Source organism: Euleptes europaea, chromosome 1 (assembly GCF_029931775.1).
Source record: "Euleptes europaea isolate rEulEur1 chromosome 1, rEulEur1.hap1, whole genome shotgun sequence".
Classification (NCBI taxonomy): Eukaryota; Metazoa; Chordata; class Lepidosauria; order Squamata; family Sphaerodactylidae; genus Euleptes; species Euleptes europaea.
In genome coordinates this window covers 8,778,847-8,799,262 of record NC_079312.1, presented here as the reverse complement: position 1 = coordinate 8,799,262, position 20,416 = coordinate 8,778,847, and the positions used below count along the sequence as shown (strand labels likewise).

Here is a 20,416-nt window from a genome sequence, read left to right as displayed (position 1 = left end):
TGTTGAGTGCCCAGGAACAGAAGAACTCATCAGAGGAAGTGGAAAACCTCAAAAAACAAATCTGGCTGATAACAATGGAATCAAATGTGTCTCAATTTGAGTTTGATTTTTTTAACCTGTTTGATGAACTGTTCAATAGCTGCTTGGAGGATTCAACGAGTAGAAAAACCGGAGTTGCCAGAACCCTTTTCTTTGAATTTGGGATGGAACAGAATGCAACGTGGATTTACAATGAAGACCGTCAACTTGTTGAAGAGGCTTCACTAACAACCTCCAAGGATGTTTTACGACTCTTACTGTTGATGGGGAGGGGAAGGAAACGCTGGAAATTTCGGGCAAAGGGATAAATGTGGTCTTCATGGTCTTTTTTGGTGATATGATTAAAAGGAACTGATTAAAAGGACTGGCTTAAATGGAAATAGAATCATATATTAATTGAATTATAATATTTTGAGACTATATATGATAATTGGATTACTAGAATTAAAACATGTCTGAAATGAATGCTAGGGATATATTAAAGATTTATATAACATTTAATTCTTAATAGAAAAGGAGGGAGATGTAGGAGAACTTAACATTTTTTATTTTACATTTTTTTGAGTATATACAAATATCTAATGGCTCCTTTGTTTCTATTTTGTAAAAATGTAATCCTTAATGGGACCATTTAAAGAATACTGTTTAATCTAATCCCTTATTTTTACTTTTTAAATTTTGATTAGTACTGATTTAATAACTTTAGATAGGATAAGAATATGTTTATTAAAATACTACTGGGATTAGTTCCGTTAGCAAAAGATTACATAATTTACTTTATGATGGAAGAGGGTGAGGGGGAAGTCATATTGATGAATTGTATTAATATATGTTGTTGTTTTTACTATCATACAATTGAAAAAACAATAAAATTATTTAAAAAAAAGATTGAGGGGTACAACTTGTTTAAAAGGGATAGACAGATAAGGAAAGGGGCGGAGTAGCATTATATGTCAAAGATGTGTATACTTGTGAAGAAATACATGAATCTAAGAATGGAAGTCCAGTCAAGAGTCTATGGGTAAAACTAAAAGGAATAAAAAATAATAGCGATATTTTGGCGGGGGTCTGCTATTGACCACCAACCCAGGCAGAGGACTTGGATGAGACACTCCTAGACCGGATTATAAAGTTCTCAAAGAAACGGGACACGGTGGTCATGGGAGATGTAAGTATATTATTCTCTTGCACTGTCTCTTCTGTAGATACAATTGTCTTCTGCAGACTACTTTGGTGGTGGTGAAAAGTGCCATCAAGTCACAGCTGACTTTTGGCAACCCCATAAGGGTTTCAAGAGACTAGACATTCAGAGGTGGTTTCCCATTGAGTGTCTCTGCAAAGCGACTCTAGACTTCCTGAATTATCTCCCATCCAAATACTAACCAGGTCTGACCTTGCTCAGCTATCCTAGCGCATCCAGGTCAGGACACAGCTACTTTAGACTACTTAAAGTAAATTTATTTTTCTTTACAAACTGTTGTTCATTGTTTCCATATTCCTTACAGGCAAAAAACCATTGCCTCTTGGCAATGAACCATATTAAAGCACAATTATATAATTAATGTTTTCCCATTTTAAGGGTTGTCATTTTCCTGCTATTTTTCTACAAAAATTGGCCTTTTTGACAGGAAAAAAAGATTTTAGAGTATCTCAGTAGGTTTTACCTTGGATCCATGAATGATCAAAGGGGGGAAAGCATAATGCTCTATTGGAGGAAACATTTTGGGATTGCTGACGAAAATTGTGTGAATTTTAGTACCTTTAGGCAGCACCAATCTGTGATCTGTGAATTTCCAAGGTGGATTTCCGGAACGGGTGGGCTTTCTCTTTGAGTCACAATGGGTTCAGTCCCATGTTCCCTGTTTGACACATGGGCACCCTTCCATGGAGGAGGTGTGTTTAAGACTCAATTGAAGGTGTTGTCCTCTGTTCCCCCCAGTTTATGCCATACCACTGCCTGGTGGGCCATAACTGAGACACTCATCCGGGCTTGCCAGTTCTGACTTGGGAAATTCTGAGAAATCTTGGAATGGAGCTTGAAGAAGGCTGAGTGTGGAGAACAGGTGGAGATCAGTGGAGATGTGAAGCCCTATGGTCTGCCCTCTGAAGTTGGTGAAGCCCTATGGTCTGCCCTTTGAAGTTGCCATGTGTTCCAGGAGAACTGGTTTGTCTGGTCTGGAGATCAGGTGTAATTCGCAGGGAATTCTATACACCATGTGGACAGTGACAATCCTCTGTGACTCATTTGTCTCTTTGATGGATAGTAAAACTTCCTCTCTGATTGAAGCTTTTCCCACAATCCAGGCATTTATATAATTTCTTTGATGAGAAGACAGTGATATTGTCTGAACCTTTTCCCACACTCCAGGCATTTATATGGTTCCTCCCCTGTGTGAATCCTTTGATGGGTAGTAAGATCTACAGTCAGATGGAAGCTTTTCCCACACTCCAGGCATTTATATAGTTTTTTGGTGTTTAGTAAAGCTTCCCCTCGGACTGAAGCTTTTCCTACACTCCAGGCATTTGTGTAGTTTCTCCCATGTGAATTCTTTGATGCGAAGTAAGAGTGTAATTATGTCTGAAACTTTTCCCACACTCCAGGCATTTATATGGTTTCTCCCCTGTGTGACTCCTTTGATGGTATGTAAGTTGTGCACACAGACGGAAGCTTTTCCCACAATCCAGGCATTTATATGGTTTCTCCCCTGTGTGAATTCTTTGATGGGTAACAAGACTGTCATTCCGACTGAAATTTTTTCCACACTCCAAGCATTTATATGGTTTTTCCCCTGTGTGAATTCTTTGATGCATAGTAAGATAACCACGTGAACTGAAGCTTTTTCCGCACTCCAGGCATTCATATGGTTTCTCGCCTGTGTGAACTCTTTGATGAAAAGTAAGACGGCTATGCCAACTGAAGCTTTCCCCACATTCTAGGCATTGATATGGTTTCTCCCCTGTATGAATTCTTTGATGATAAGTAAGAGTGTCATTCCGACTGAAACTTTTCCCACACTCCAGGCATTGATATGGTTTCTCCCCTGTGTGACTCCTTTGATGGTAAATAAGATTGGCATTCTGTTTGAAGCTTTTCCCGCACTCCACACATTTATATGGTTTCTCCCCTTTGTGAATTCTTTGGTGGGAAGAAAGTTCTCTACCCTCACTAAAGCTCTTCCCACAATCCAAGCATGTATACGGTTTCTCCCCACTGTGAATTATTTCATGGGAAATAAGATGGTCATGCTGAATGAAATTTTCCCCACTCTCCAAGCTTGGATATTGATTATCCCCCCTGTGAATTTTTTGATGGGTAGTAAGGCTTCCCCTCTGACTGAAGCTTTTTCCACATTCAAGGCATTGATATGGTTTCTCCCCTGTGTGAATTCTTTGATGGGAAGTGAGACTGTTACTCAAAATGAAGCTTTTCCCACACTCCAGGCATTTAAATGGTTTCTCCCCTGTGTGAATTCTTTGATGGATACTAAGACTATCATTCCGACTGAAGCTTTTCCCACACTCCATGCATGTATATGGTTTCTCCCCTGTGTGAACCCTTTGATGGAAAGTAAGACTGAGTTTATGTCTGAAGGTTCTCCCGCACTCCTGGCATTGATATGGCTTCTCTGCTGTGTGAATTCGTTGATGGGAAGTAAGACCGTTATTCGAACTGAAGGTTTTCCCACACTCCAGGCATTTATATGGTTTCTCCCCTGAGTGAATTCTTTGATGGGAAGTAAGTCTGTTATTCGAACGGAACCTTTTCCTGCACTCCAGGCTATGATATGGATTCTCCTCCCTGTGAATTCTTTGATGGGAAGTAAGGCTTTTCTTCTGAATGAACCCTTTCCCACACTCCAGGCATGTATATGGTTTCTCACCTGTGTGAATTCTTTGATGGTACGTAAGACCATTATTTGAACAGAAGCTTTTCCCACAATCTAGGCAATGATATGGTTTGTTCCCTGTGTGAATTCTTTGATGATAAGTATGACCGTTATACGATCTGAAGCTTTTCCCACAATCCAGGCACTGATATGGTTTCTCCCCTGTGTGAATTCTTTGATGAGTAGTAAGTTTTCCACTCTCACGGAAGCATTTCCCACAGTCCAGGCATTTATATGGTTTCTCACCTGTGTGAATTCTTTGATGGGAAATAAGACTGTTACTCCAACTGAAGCTTTTCCCGCACTCTATGCATGTGTATGGTTTCTCTCCTGTGTGAATTCTTTGATGGGAAATAAAACTGTTACTCTGACTGAAGCTTTTCCCGCACTCCATGCACGTGTATGGTTTCTCCCATGTGTGAATTCCTTGATGGGAAGTTAGTTTTCCACTCTTGTAGCTCTTCCTGCACTCCAGGCATTTATATGGTTTATCTTCTGTGTGAATTATTTGCTGGAAAGTAAGACTGTCACTCCAATTGAAGCTTTTCCCACACTCCATGCATGTGTATAGTTTCTCCCCAGTATGAATTCTTTGATGGATGGTAAGATTTCCACTCCAGTGGAAGCTTTTCCCACACTCCAGGCATTTATATTTATTCTCTCCTGTGAGAGTTTGTTGGTGGGAGTTAAGGTTTTTCCTCTGCATCAAGCTCTTTCCACGCTGTAGACATTTGTATGATTTTATTCTTGTGTGGCTTCCTCTCTGAGGGAACCTTTTCCCACACTCCGGGTATTTGTATACTTTCTTTCTGTTACAGGTGTTCTGTTGAATTTCAGTAACTGATTTTTCAGTAAAATTTCCCCTCCTTGCGGTGTGCTCATTCCTCTTGTCTCCTTGGTATATTTTTTGCTGTAGAGAGTGATCACCCTGTAAAAGACTTAAATTATTCCTCCCTTTAGGGGAATATTTTCCCTCCTCCTTCCTCAGTGCATCATGATGTTCAACCTTCTCTTTCATGTCTGAATACATATCTTCTTTCTGCCTTACGGGATGATCTTTTTCTTCATTCGCTGACTCCCACATGTCTCCTGCTGAAAGAAAAGGTACCTGGTGTCATGATATGGCAGTTTCCACAAATACTTAATTTCAAATCCAGTAACATCTTAGAGACCAACAAGAGCTTCTGGCTATAAGCTCTCAAGAGTGCAGGCTCCCTTTGTCGTATATGAGTCGGAACAAAGATCTCTGAATCCTTATATCCCAGTTAGGGAATGGGAAGGGTGTTGCAAAGAAGCAACTCAGGATGCAGAGGTACAGTGCACACTGTAAGTAGCTAGATTACTAAAAAAAGAAATACTTAGAAAATTAGCATTTGTTGTGCAAGAAGAATCTTACATTGTAATTTCTCTCTGAAGCTTCTTTGGATAAGGAATGTAACTCTCAAGTCAGCAAATGAATGAACTAGGAGATTAAAAGAATCTGCCACTGGCTTTGGAGTGTTGTGGTTTTTTATATCAGATTTATGCCCATTTATTATTTTGCATAGGGACTAACCTGTTTGTTTGTTGACATTTGCTGACATATGACACTGGGAGATAAATGAATGAACCTGAGATGGTATGGCTGGTGTTGTTAGGTCCAGTGATTGTTTTTATTTTATTTGTTTTATTAGATTTATAGCCTGCTGTCAATTTTCCAGCTAAGGCCAGGCTCAGAGCGGCTAACATTGATTGTATAAAACATTACTGTATAAAATTCAGTACAAAAGACGCAGTTAAAATCAATAAAATTTAGCAATAAAATCAATAAAAGCATTGACCAAGCAGTGCACATTAGTGACACACTAGGGCCATAGTAAGCTGTTGTCAGAATGAATACGGGGACAGACTTGGCATCTTGGTTTGTTGCGGGACCTGGTCCAGAGTCTGTGTCCATGTTGGGAAGGGCACTGTTGTGGGAGAAAAGTCGTTTTAGGTTAAGGAAGAAAAGGTTTGCCTCCCAGTGCAGGGGGGAGAGGCATATCATTGTGCAGCATATAGGTCATTTATGCTGTTTGAGCTGAGAGCTGTATGTGACCACCAGTGGTGTTCTGTTGACGTTTCATTTGGGCCTATCTGGTAGCAGTTTATCCCTTGATATCATTCTGGCTTTGCTGACCTGTTTCCTTACATCAGGTGGGTACTGGAATCCCAAAAATATCTGTTGTGGATCCAGCAGGCGAGAATCTCTGTCTGAGGGACTGGAACAGACCTGTATCTGACAAAGGGAGCCTTGAATCTCAAAAGAGTACCCCTCAAAAATTTAATTGGTCTCTAAGGTGCTGCTGGACTGAAATCTAGCTGTTCCACTGCAGACTAACATGGCTACCTTCTAAAACTATCCACAAATACCCATGTCAGAGTTTTCTACTTTGCTTTGTAACAGCTGTGGTTTGTACTCTGTTTAATGCTCAGGGATTTAGCTCAAACTGTTTGTAGCCTGTTCTCCCACTCACTTTCTCAATTTCTTTTCTTACCTGTGTGAATTTACAGGGGATGAGTTTTGGAGAGGTTGTGGGGAGAAGAAGGGCACTCTTTAAGAGAGGGACAGCATTCATGCTTTAACACACATGGCTTTGGCACAGAGGGTCTGAACAGAGGTGCAGATGGAGAATGAGGTAGTCTAATGTGAACAAGAAATCTCAAACTATGAACTTCTTTCTCTTTAACATCACAGAAAGAAGGGAAACAAGGGGGGTTAGGTGGAGGAGGGGGCGGCAGAGAGCAGAGGTAAGGAGAGTAAGAGAGCTGACTGGCACCCCTCCACCACTGGCGCCTTAGGCAATTGCTTAGGGCCACCTAATGGACTGGATGCCCCTGCATCAGCTGATTCTTTTACCAAGTCTAGTTGCCAGGTGACAGACTGAAATTTTAATTCAAGCAGCAGAGAGTAAACTCAGTTGTAAAAGGAAAGGAGCGGGAAAGAGCTGGCAAAGAGGTCACATCCTCATTATGGCCTCGTAATTTAAAATCCGCATGAGGAGATTTAATACCTCATTTTCCTTCTTTTTACCATATTTTGCATGAGCTCACAGCAAAAATGAGTCTGAAATTACATCATGAACCAAATTAGCTGATATAAACAAGGAAAGCATTCAAAAGTTTGATATCTGGAAACACTTTCACTGTCTTGGTAGGGAGTCTGGGCCTGTGACAGACAGTGTCCTGAATGCCAGCCAGAAGCGAGTGAAAGATTGGCTATAAAAAGAAGCAAGCCAAATGTATTCCATGTCGATGTCGCATAACAAACCCTCATTGGGTCTGACTTAGGATCTAAGGGAATTTATCAAATCTTCCAAGTCTATGCTGTCCAGATTAATTGCTCTGAATGGAGCTGAAGGACCCCGTGGGTGAGACAGGCAGGAACTCTGATAGGATCCTTCAAATCGAGTTGCACCTGGGCTGAAGTGGCCTATGAGCCCACCTTGAAGTTGAGGGGGCACGTCAGTTGACTTTGGGGTTAGTGGAAAGACGTTTGTCACAGAGGGGATGAGTGTCAATGCACCCATGGAGGTACAAGCATTCCAGAGCACTTGACCGGATGAAGTATGATAGGCTGCATGAAGCAAGAAACTGGGATGATTTTAATCTGACGAACAAACCTGGATCCAATTAACCAAATTTGCCTCTCTTTAAACATCACAGAGGTAAGGTAAGTGTGATATATGATAAACAGCTGACATGCTGAAATTATGGTTGTTAGGTCTCTCTACTCATTCAAAGAGCCCTCCTTCTAAAGGGACAAGTGTACATTCACAAAGTGATCCCAACCTCAGAGCTGAGAGTGCTACATCCAAGTGGGCTTTGGGCCAGTCTGCCTGCCCCTCCAATAAGGCCTGCGATCTCTCTATCCCCCTTCCTGCCTCTCACAACACTGGGGGGAGACGCCCTCCCCACTAAGACCCCTCCTGTACATTTGTTGGGTTCCTTAACCAGCTTCCAATGGGCTGCTCCAGACAATAGGCACTAGGCTGTTGATTGGAAGAGACAAATCCTGGCTAGGGCTTAAAATATGTTGGGAAGGCCAGGATTAGTATACTGTTCACCCCAGACCCTTCGCAATCACATGCAACACTGCTGTCTGGGGTTGCTTTGGGTCACATCTCTGTGAAACACAACCTTTGCTTTGCAGGCACAATGTCCCTGTATGAAGTCCAGACCAGTCCACTTAAAGGGTCCTCAGGAGAAACAAAGCTGCATAACACTCCTGCCAGAGAGGACAAAGCTTGGCTTGACTGGGCATAAATGATCAGAGCTGGGAGAAGAAGTAATCTATTTTTGTAGATTCAAGATCTACAGGCATCATTTCAACCTTCACAACTCATCCAAGTTCTTTGGAGGAGAAAATCTAACTGTGAGGATAAATAAGGCCAAGGAAATCCACCCACCCTGGGAAGGAAGCACAGGCAACACCCAGTCCCCAGGACAGATATCTAAGCAGCTACCTGCCACTCCCTCCTCTTCATCAGAGCTCAGGAGAAACAGCTCTTCCTCCTCTTCCAGCTGGGATATGAGGCCAGGTTTCACCATCTCGGGTCCTTTTATCAGAAAAAAGCACACAATTATGCCTGCATTGTGCACATAGATTCAACAAATCCAAACCAGATTAACTCTGTCCCTCCAAAAATACAGGTAATTAAGAGGGGTTGAGTAGAGTACAGTATGGGGCCAAGAATTATCCGTCCGGCACTGGAAGCTCCCAACTCCCTCGTCAGGTCTGATTGAAATGCCAGCTGAGAACTAAGTAAAGGGCAGAGAAGCCAGCAGAGTTCCCTCCGCAGCCACATCTTCAGCCCATTTAAGGCAATGCTTGGAAAGAAGGCGGCTGAGGGGAGACATGATAGAGGTCTATAAAATTATGCATGGTTTGGAGAGAGTGGACAGGGAGAACTTTTTTCCCCTCTCCCATAATACTAGAATGCGGGGTCATCTGCTGAAGCTGGAGGGTGAGAGATTCAAAACAGATAAAAGGAAGTATTTTTTCACGCACCGCATAGTTAAATTGTGGAACTCCCTGCCCCAAAATGTGGTGATGGCTGCCAACTTGGAAGGCTTTAAGAGGGGAGTGGACATGTTCATGGAGGAAAGGGGTATTCATGGCTACTAGTTAACATGGATACTAGTCATGAGGCATACCTATTCTCTCCAGGATCAGAGCAGCATGCCTATTATCTTAGTTGCTGTGGAACACAGGCAGGATGGTGTTGCTGCAGTCGTCTTGTTTGTGGGCTTCCTAGAGGCACCTGGTTGGCCACTGTGTGAACAGACTGCTGGACTTGATGGGCCTTGGTCTGATCCAGCAGGACCTTTCTTATGTTCTTAAGCACCTCCTTTGACCTCACCTCCTTCTCCAAACCAGGCATCCCCTGATTACACCTTTTGGTGCCCTCTCAGGGGTCCAGACACAAGACTGGCAGGCAGGGGGGCCCTTTCTGCAAGGAGAGCCCAGAACCTTCTCACATCAGGGGAAGGGTCATGGCAGATGCCAGAGGTCAGCCATTGGGCCCAGGGCAGACAGCCTGACCACCTCTTTTCTCAATAAGCACTTCCTTACAGCCACTCCCCACAGCAAGCAGAAGACAGCCCAGGAGAAAAGGATCCTCACCCAGAGAGGCCACGTGCCCAAAATTCTCCAGCATGACTTCCTTGTATAGAGCTCTCTGGGCTGGACTCAACAGAGCCCACTCCCCCTGGGAGAAATACACAGCCACCTCTTCAAAGGACACCCCTCCCTGCAAGAAGGAGGAAGCATTTCTTTACATCACTGGAAAGTTGGCTCATGGGGAAACAGCAAAAAACAGAGACAGTAAATTAACAGTGGAAGACTAGAAGAAAGAGCAAGACAGAAGAGCCCCCACAGAGATGTCACCTGTTCATGATAATAATATGTATTCATGTTCATCTATGTATTCGTATGGAGTTTGATCAGAACAATAACAACTGTAGCAATATGGGGAAAAAGCAGTTATGTTGGAGTTCCTGGGAGGAGCCAGGAAAGAGGCAAGTCTAACACCCACTTTTGGTTTCTCCTCAGTTGGGGTCTGAGCAGAATGAGAAGGCTGAGACTGAGAGAGCTCTGAGTTATCACCATAAATTTTGAAAGTGTGCCCGGAGACTGAGGGCGTTTTAATGTAAAGACTGAAATAACACACTTTGAAACAACACAGGTACACTTGCCTCAGGTGCACAAAGCTATATGTTTGCGATGTGTGTGTGTTAAGTGCCGTCAAGTCGCTTCCGACTCATGTCGACCTTATGAATTAGTGACCTCCAAAATGTCTTATCATTAACAGACTCATGCCCAAAATTCTCCAGCATGACTTCCTTGTACAGAGAATATGTTAACGCACACAGCTGAGGGGCACAAAAAAAAATGTAAAATGTGCACCTACTATCATCCCAAGGCACCAGGCCATGAGGAAAAGGGTTCATTTCTATAAATTCAACCTGAGTCAACCAAGCAGGGGGGGGCTGTTGAGTTAGGACAAAAGGGGACAGTAGGACAATGAAATAAATCTCTCTCAGACAGTTTGCCTTGAACAGTCCAAATGGGTGGTTGTGCAGCTCAGTTCATTTCTTCCGAGAGCTGAGTTCGTTGCAGATTCAGAAAATTTGTCACAGGGACATTTGTGTCGCCCCCCTTACAGCCCACCTTGGGGGCATTTTGGAGCCAGAGAAGCTGTCCTTAGGCATAGGAGGCTAGCAGCATTGTGGGGAAGAGGCCAGAAATATCCATATGGTGAAGGACCAAATAGTTTTCTGTGGGATGTTCACGGTCCAGGATTCTTTCACAGCCTCTGCTTGGTCTTCTCTGCACATGCCATCCTAGGCAGGAGGTGATCATTTCCTTGCCTCCCCAGGGGAAGCCTCAGATCTTCCAGTGCCAAGGCCAAGGGACCCGATCCTCTGAGCCTTGCAACAGAGGAGGAAGCCTCGCTTGCCAACCTCCACACATCTCCCCAGCGGACCCCCACCCTTCCCGTATACCTGAGCTGGCTTCATGGTGCCTCTTTTCCCTTCAGAACACAGAGGAGATGGCAGAAAAGTCATCAAGGGTGTCTTTTCACGGTTGCCTGGGAGGGAGAGGAAGAGAAAGGGTGAGAAACAGTTTTTAGTGCGCAGTTCCTGCCCTCTCAGCCTGTGCTGGCCATGATACTCATCTGTAGCAGGGAGATTTTAATAGAAGGAAAAATGTGTCCCTCCACTCCCAGTTTCAAATGAAGCCACCTTGAATCCACATATAGAAAAAGCAGAACAGTATCGAAATCCACACCATCCACTCCACCACCTCAGGTCTCTGCCAGCTCCTACTCCTGGATATCTGGACCATGCCTGAGGCTCAGATTTAGACACGTGCTGGACTCTTGCCTGCTGACCCCGAAGAGGGAACTGTGGTTAATAAGCTAAAGGGGCTTGGAAAGAAAACACTCCTTTGTGCGTAATCAGGAGGATAGAAATAGATATTTTAAAAGGCTAAAGTGTACGCTTGTGTCCTTGGGATCGTCAACTGCACAGCAAAGCTGGTTTAGGAAAGACAGCAGAAAAGACAAGGGAAAGTCCAGGAGGTGACTAAATGCTCCATGAAAGTTGTGGGGAAGCATGGGGAAAAAACACTTCCCAAAAGCATCGAATCTGGAGCAAAGTGTTTGCATGGACTCCTGCTTCCATTTCCAAACACAAAAGGGCACGGTGTTGATACTGAAGAGGAAGGTTTCCTCAAAACATCCCCCTTTCCACTCTTTAGGTCCTCTTTTGTGTGGGTCTTTGGAGTGTCAAGTGCCACACACCGTTTCGCCAGATATCAGCCCCCCCAGCTCCCTCAGAACTGTCTTAAGCATCCCTCCCACACCTGCCCCCCAATCTCCTCCTCAGCCTTACACCTTCCCGCAACTGTTGCATCCTTGTTCCCCCAAAACTGCACTATCAGCCCCCCTTTCCCCCTCCTGTATCTGCTCTCTCCTCCTCCCACCCCAAATCTCCTCCTCAGTTCCCCAAAGTTTCCCTCCTTCCTTCCTCTGCCTCTCCTTTCCAAAGGTGCCTCTGGAACATGCAGCCACTTGAGCCCTGTCCGGGTGCCGGGTTCAAGTTTTGCTCTTAATGCCACTGCAGGGATCTCGTGGCTCTGCACAAAGGGACCAGGGGTCTCTCAGTGATAAATGGGAGGGGACAGTGGGGATGGGAGATTGAGGGAAGGCCCTCTCCCCCCCCTTGTGCAGCATTCCCCCTTCTTTCTCTCTTGCATGGGAGCACCTCTCTTTCTCTCTCCCTCCCCCCCCCCAGCCCCATTCAGCTAACCAAAGCATTCCCTCCACCACACTGAAGCAGAAGCCTGGGAAACACAGCTGGGTGTAAAATAAGAAATATAAAAAATCTCCTTGATAATTATCAGAAGTGGGGTTGCCTCACAGTAAATAAAATTTGTCTTGGTTTTTGGAGCCTGTAAAAGCTGTTGAACAGAGGTTGTCAGCCTCCCACCAGTGCACGGAGATCTGGAAATTCAACTATTCTCCAGGTTTCCAAGATTGGTTCTCTTGTGGGGAGGGTGAACTCCATGGCATTATGCCCCGTTAAGCTCCACTCAAGGATCTGCAGTGGAGCCCACCCCCCCCCAAAAAAATCCCCTCCCAAACATTTGTTGGGGTACTTAATCAGAGTCCTGATTGGCTGATCCAGACAACAGGTAACCTGTTAATTGGAACAGACAAATCCTGGCTAGGGTTTAAAATATGCTGAGAAAGTCCAGATTCCCTCTGCGAGAGGCTGGATTTTATATGGGCATATTGTCAGAGCTGTCTGGGGTTGCTTTGGCCTACATCTCTACAGAAAAGCAACCGTTTTGCTTTGCAGGGGCACCATCCCAAGATCAAGGCCTGACATCTCTAGTCAAGGGGAACTTGGGAGAAAAAGGGCTGGCAAACACCCTTCCCTGAAAGCCTCTGTCTCTCAGAGTGGACCATACTTGGAAGACACAATCTGACTTGGTAGTAGGAAGTCCCCGATTTTCACAAAGATCCAAAAGCACTATTTCAGCATTCACAACTCATCCAGCCTCTTCTGAGGAGAAGCTACTGTGAGAATAATGAAGATCATGGAAATCCCCCATCCTTGGAAGAAAGGGCAGACAACAAGCAGTCCCACAACAGGTCTGAACAACTACCTGCCAATCCCTTTTCTTCTTCAGAGATCAGGAGAAACGGCTCTTCCTCCTCCTCCAGCAAGGATATGAGGTCAGGTTTAGCCATCTCAGGTCCTTTTTTTAATCAGAAAAAAATACAAAATTATAGCTCTTCTGTGAGCATATATATTCAACAATTCCCAGTGAGATCGACTGTCCTTTCCAAAACACACAACTAATAAGAGTGCTGACTGGCCAGATAACTAAGGTGGAGTACATTATGCAGTCAACAATCACCCATCTGGCACTGACAATTCTGTGCCTACTCTATGCCCAGCTGATCTTGAAATGCCAGCTAGAAACTAAGTAAAGTGGCAGAGGAGCCAGCAGAGTTCACTCCACAACCACCTCTCAGCCCAGGCAAGGCAAGGCCCAGATGGGAGGGAAGCCCATACTTAGCCTTCTCCATCATCTCCAAACCAGGCATCCCTTGGCACTTCTTCTGATGCCCTCTCATGTGTTCCAGACACAGGACTGCCAGGCAGGGACCTCCTATCTGCAAGGAGAGCCCAGAACCCCTCCACATCAGAGGAAGGGTCACAGAGAATGTAAGAGATCAGTGATTGGGCCCAGGACAGGACTGCCTGACCACGTCTTTCCTCTTAAGAGACTTCCTCCCAGCAAGAGGGAGTCAGCCCAGGAGAAAAGGATGCTCACCCAGAGAGGCCACATTCCCAAAATTCTGCAGCATGACTTCCTTATACATAGATCTTTGGGCTGGGTGCAGGAGGGTCCACTCCCTCTTGGTGAAATACACAGCCACCTCTTTAAAGGACACCCCGTCCTGGAGGAAGAAGAAGAAGGAAGCATTTCTTTACATCACTGGGAAACTGGTCCATGGGTGAAAAAGCCAAGAAGCCAGAAACAGTAAATTAATACTGGAAGAGTAGCACAAATTAGGGTGGCAAACTCCTGCTTGGGAAATCCCTGGAGATTTTTGGGGTGGAGCCTGGGGAGGGTGGGGTTTGGGAGGGGAGGGAACTCAGGAGGGTATAATGCCCTAGAGTCCATTCTCCAAAGTACAATGCCATAGAGTCCACCCACCAAAGCAGCCATTTTCTCCAGGGGAACTGATCTTGGTCTACTGGAGATCAATTGTAATAGCCGGAGATCTCCAGGTACCACATGGAGGTTGGCAATCTTAGCAAAAAGAGGAGGGGGAAGAATCCTGGGGGACATTTGGCCCCCTATGTGGGATGTGTAAGATTTTAATTAATTTAATTTTAGCATATTGGAAAAATGTTATTTTTCTATTATATTTGTAAGCTGTGGTTATTTATATAAGTCAGCAGAAAATAGTCCTGTCTAACTTAAACTGAACAAAGCAGGTGATTTTTCGTATCTGGTACAGGATATCACCAAATAACAGATGAGATCATATACATGTGACCACAAAATGAAATCAGAGTTAGGGTGGATTTGAGAGGAGGAGATATTCAAATCCTCTTAGAACAAAGAACTCTGGAAAAGTATAAATATGAGGACTAGGCGGAGTCTGTTAGGAGACTTTCACTTTTGAACCCGAAAAGGGCTGAAATGTCTTCCTCTTTTGCCTGGCAAAATAAAAAAAAAGCTTTTTTCTCCCTTTGCTTCTAAAACCTGGCGTCGTCTCTACTTTGTAATAATAAATCTGGTCACAGAGGAGAGTGTATATTTACATCCAACAGATTTATGGCACCCCAGGGGACATCTGGTTGTCAACTGCTCACAGATGAGTGGTGTCGAAGTTTTGTAGGACAGGTGCACCCGGCGATTTCGCTGGTCCTCAAGCTTGGCAGACACAGCATCTGGGGGTGAGTGCAATTGCAGAGTCCCACTTTTAAACCGACCCAGGAGAAGCAACGGGCTGGAGGTAAGGAACCGCGGAAAGGAATTACGGGACCCTAAATGGTGGGGCAGTTCTTAGAGGTAAGCCCTTCTAAGAGGAGAAGGCAGAAGCAACGCCACCATGGATAAGGGGCTCAGTGGGACGCCACTGAGTTGGAATGGTAACGGGGGCTGTAACAGGGGTTCAGCCAATGGTATATTATCAATGGGAAAAAAAAGCAGTAGCAAGAGCAGGGATTGTAAAATCCTGTGCTGATCCGGAATTTTTCCAGTTGCCTCCAGGGCACTGGAAGAGGTAAATGCCTAGAAAAGGGGAACGTATTTTTGTGTTTTGTCTTGTCCAGCGTGATTTGTTATATGTCCTCTCTTTCTGTGAAGTATTTTATAAAGGGTTATGTGATCATTTGACAAATGTTAACGTGTTTATTTTTTATGGGGCCAGCCTGGGATACTGGACGGCGTCGGCCAAAAAGGAGTTTTTCTCCTCCCTTCGTTCTCTTTCTTTTCCTTTTTAGAGTTGGAGTGTAAAAAAGAAACTGTGTTGCCGAAAGGAAATCAAATTGTTTGAGTAGTCTGGTTTTGTTGTGTGTGTTGTTGTTGTTTTCTGTTGAAAATCTGTTCTTTGCTGGGAAAAAAGTAATCTGGTTGTCTTCTTTCTGAGGAAGAGACTGGAAGAGAAAAATCCCCCATGCCCCTCCTTTCTCCGCTTCAAAGTGTTTCTGTTCTTCTCTATCAGACTGGTCGTAAATCAAGGCAGCAATACTGTTTTGTTAACAGAAGATCCTTTCTTTCTCTGAAGTTTAAAATGTGAAACAAAATTTTTTTTAAAAAAAGGGAATTTTAAGTTAACTCTGACTGAACCAGCCCTCTTGCTAAACGCAGGAGGAGGGGCCAAGTCAAAGTATTTGGAATTTGGAAAGCAGAGTCTTGTGAACTGTATCAAACTTTATAAGAAGAAAAAAAAAACAGACTGGAAATGCTTACAAGGTGGAAAGGCAATGTGTATTAATATGAGGGAATAAGTAAGTTATGAGAAAGTTAGAGCATGTTTTGAGTGTGTTGTGAAGGGGCAAGTGTTTTGGCTTAAGAAGGCTGAGGAAAGGTGTTATGTATGGTTGGGAAAGACTTTAAGAGAGGAAAGCAGAAGGGTTTATAAAGAGAGAGGATAGTTATGGTTATTCAATGAGATGGATATTGGTGATGCTGGGTGCCTGTTTTCTCCAGGGACGGAGAAATCATGTTAATATATTAAGTGTTTTAAAACACAGTCAAAATAAAGCCGGGGTATTATTGAAGGCTTTCACGGTCAAAGTTCATTGGTTCTCATAGGTTATCTGGGCTGTGTAACTGTGGTCTTGGAATTTTCTTTCCTGACGTTTCGCCAGCGGCTGTGGCGGGCATCTTCAAAGGAGTAACACTGAAGGACAGTGTCTTTTTATTTTCTGTTTTTCTGTTTTTATGTTGTTATAACATAAAAGTGGCATCATTAATAAAAAAAAAGTATATATATTATTTGTAAACAAATGCTGTAAGTGCAAGATAACAATGCAGGCCAGTTGAACATTTCACCCATACAAGTAACCTTTGACTGGGAGCGTAAATGCCAGTTAAAATTACCAGTAGTACAGCAGTTGCTGACAAATGGGAGACAACATCCCTATTCTGGCATTGCCAAAGCCAGGTAAAAAAGGAAAAAGAAAAGGATAAAAATTAGTTGAGGATTTAAAGGAAATCAATGGAATTGTTCAACATGGGTATCCAGTGGTGTCAGATCCTCACACTTTCCTGTACACCCCATCAGGACACCATGTATGGTTTAGTGTAACAAATTTGAAAAATGCCTTTTTAGCATTCCACTGGATGCCAACTCTAAGGACCTGTTTCTCCTGGGGTGAAAGAATCCAGATAATCTCTGCAAAAACAGGGAAGCTGGTGTTAGAGGGAACGATCTCATTGCTGAATTTCTTAGGACAGAAAGAATATAGGGTCTCAAAAGAAAAAACTCCAAGTAGCCCAAAAGGGAAGTAATTTATTTGGGACACAAAATAACACAGGAAAGACTATTTATCGCATGCCACTCCCTCAAACTAAGAAACAGCTAAGGTCCTTCTTGGGAATATTGAAATTTTGTCGTGAGTGGATAAAAGAATATAGTAAACTAACCAGAGACTTTATAAAAATATGCCATGATGAAGAACCAGAAGTATTGTAGTGGGAACCTGAAAATGCACATAAGTAAAAGAGCTGAAGCAAGCTTTGATGACAGCACCAGCTCTGGGTATCCCTGACCTGCAAAAGGAGGGTTGCATGGCGGGGGTCCTTACATAAACTTGTGGGCTAACTGAAAGACCTGTAGCTTATTTATCAAAACAGCTGGATCCAGTGGCACAAGAGTGGCCTCCATGCTTGAGGGCAGTAGCTGCAACTGCCCTGGCTGTGAAGGAAGCAAAGAAATTGACTATTAAACATCCAATCAGAGTGTTTTGCCCTCATGCAGTGACTATTTTGTTACAACAAAAAGGAGCCAAGTGGCTTACAAAAATCCTGCTAGTCTGCTGCCTGTAACAACTGACCTGGAGGAACATCATGACTGTCTACAGACTGTAGATATGTGCACCATGGCACAGGTAGATGAGCCTATCCACAACGCAGATCTCGAAATTTGGATTGATGGATCTTCTCGAGTGGTGAGTGGAAAAAGGCAGAGTGGATACAGCCTGGTGACTGAGTGCGAAGTGCTTGAAGCAGAGCCATTACCAGCGTCATTTTCAGCACAAGCAGCCGAATTATATGCATTGAACCAGGCCTTATTTAAAGCAGCAGGTAAGACTGTAAACATTTATACTGACAGCAAAGATGCTTTTGGAGTTGTACAAGCATATAAATACATCTGAAAAGAACGAGGAGTCCTGACAGCTAGTGGGAAGCTGTAAAGCATGGAAATTTAATTTTACAGGTTTTGGACAATATTTAGTTACAGGTGACAATAACATCAAACTGGACATACCAAGGAGGCCAAAAGAAATTGCAGAGCTGATGAAATGGCAAAAGTGACTACAGCAAAATCAACATCCTGTGATATGGTAATGACTTTAACCCCAGTTTTTACACTACCACCTACAGGGCCCTGCACTGAAGAAAAAAAAAAGAACTGGATGGCAAAAGTAGGGACTACAAAAACAAGAAGGGGGTGGTTGAAAAAAGCCTAAGGGTACACATCACACACATCCTCACACAATTACACTAAAATAGTCATCTGGGGAACAGGGTTAACAGAAATATTCTTGCAATCATACAATGGAAAGGGCATCTATCAGAAAACAAAACACATAGCAAAAACATGTGACATATCAAAGGGTATATGTAAACAGAGGGGGTTATTTGTTAGGGAAGTTATAAAACAGTTCTAAATATATATATATATATATATGAAAATAAAATATAGTTTTTACATGGCTTGGCGACCCCAGTTATCAGGGACAGTAAAAAAAATGAATCAGACCCTAAAAAGAGATGTTAATTAAAATCTGTGTAAAAAAACTAATTTAAAATGGTCAGATGTATTGCCTATCACACTGACACGCATCCGTATATTAGCCCGGGGGCCACACAAGTTGTTGCCCTTTGAGGCTCTGTATGAATGTCTCTTTTAGCATTTTTAGAATCAGGGAACACCCAATAAAGAGGTTGGAAACAAATATATAAAAAAAACTATATAAAAACTTTAAGTGCAGCTTTGAAAGAAACCCAAAAACTGGCTTGTGTTGTACAACCTCTCCCCCTAAACTCTGTTGTCCATTCTTTTTTTAATAGGAGACTGGGTGTTTGTAAAATCTTAAAAGCATACTACTCTCCAGCTCAGGTAGACGGGTCCGTTCCAAATTCTTTTCACCGCAGATGCCGCAGTAAAAGTAGATGGAAAGGGAGGCTGGGTCCACTATTCCAGATGCAAGGCAGCGCTACCACCGTGTAAGGTCGAGACCAGAAGGGCAGTAGATGACATCGTGGCAGCCAAAGCCATTGCAACTGGAGAGAGTCCATGCGCAAGAGGCTCGAAGTGGTTGGTCGAACCTGCAGGCAAACTTAACTTTTTATTCAAAAATCAACAAGACTTATAATTGAAAACTTGGAAACCAGAGCACAATTGTTAGCTAAAGAACAAGAGTAGATGTTTGAGACTCTTTTAGAAAGCCATTTTGATGTATTATTTGGTCCTTTGGGTTAAAAAAAAAAAAGTGGCTAGGGAAACATTGTGTCTACATTATTGTTTTAAAATTGCAAGTTAATATAATAGAATGATCAAGATTCAAAATAATTTTGATTTTGATCATGAGGGGGGACTGTGGGATGTGTAAGATTTTAATTAATTTAATTGTAGCATATTGGAAAAATGTTATTTTTCTATTATATTTGTAAGCTGTGGTTATTTATATAAGTCAGTAGAAAATAGTCCTGTCTAACTTAAACTGAACAAAGCAGGTGATTTTTCGTATCTGGTACAGGATATCACCAAATAACAGATGAGATCATATACATGTGACCACAAAATGAAATCAGAGTTAGGGTGGATTTGAGAGGAGGAGATATTCAAATCCTCTTAGAACAAAGAACTCTGGAAAAGTATAAATATGAGGACTAGGCGGAGTCTGTTAGGAGACTTTCACTTTTGAACCCGAAAAGGGCTGAAATGTCTTCCTCTTTTGCCTGGCAAAATAAAAAAAAAGCTTTTTTCTCCCTTTGCTTCTAAAACCTGGCGTCGTCTCTACTTTGTAATAATAAATCTGGTCACAGAGGAGAGTGTATATTTACATCCAACACCTACTCCCAGCCCTCCATACGGGCCTCGGAGCCAGAGGGACTATCTTCATGGGCAGGGGGGCTAGCAGCCTTGCGGGGAAGAAACCAGAGATGTTCATATTCAGGGGCCATAGGCTCTGCATGGTGTAGTGGTTAAGAGCAGTGGTTTGGAGTGGTGGAGTCTGATTTGGAGAGCCCGGTTAGATTTCGTACTCCTCCACATGAGCAGCGAAGGCTAATCTGATTAACTGGATTTGTTTCCCCACTCCTACGCGCAAAGCCAGCTGGGTGACCTTGGGCAAGTTACAGCTCTGTTAGAGCTCTCTCAGCTCCACCTACCTCACAGGGTGTCTGTTGTGTGGAGGGGAAGGGAAGGTGACTGTAAGCTGGTTTGAGTCTCCCTTAAGTGGTGGAGAAAGTCGGCATATAAAAACCAAATCTTCTTCTGCCTGGGTTTCTCTACAACAACATTGTAGAGAAACCCAGTAGGCAGACTTGACATCGTGCAGTGCCAGAACACAGGGCCACAAGCCTGATCCTCTGAGTCTTGCAACTAAGAAGGAGGCATCCCTGCCTTCCACTGCATGTGTCCCCAGTGATTCCCCCACACACTCCGCTTACCTGAGCTTGCTGCATGGTGCTTCTTTTCCTT

General features: G+C 43.5%; 1 protein-coding gene across 1 annotated transcript; it reads right to left on the bottom strand.

Annotated features, from left to right (window-relative positions):
- Nucleotides 1-2,547: 2,547 nt before the first annotated feature.
- Nucleotides 2,548-20,400, bottom strand: LOC130483705 (zinc finger protein 420-like). The gene is made up of 6 exons (XM_056856595.1): nt 20,386-20,400; nt 13,798-13,924; nt 13,123-13,215; nt 8,411-8,503; nt 3,344-4,589; nt 2,548-3,259 (listed from the first exon to the last, which is right to left on the bottom strand). The coding sequence occupies exons 1-6, from the start codon at nt 20,398-20,400 to the stop codon at nt 2,548-2,550; spliced, it is 2,286 nt and encodes a 761-aa protein (XP_056712573.1).
- Between the last annotated feature and the right edge of the window lie 16 nt (nt 20,401-20,416).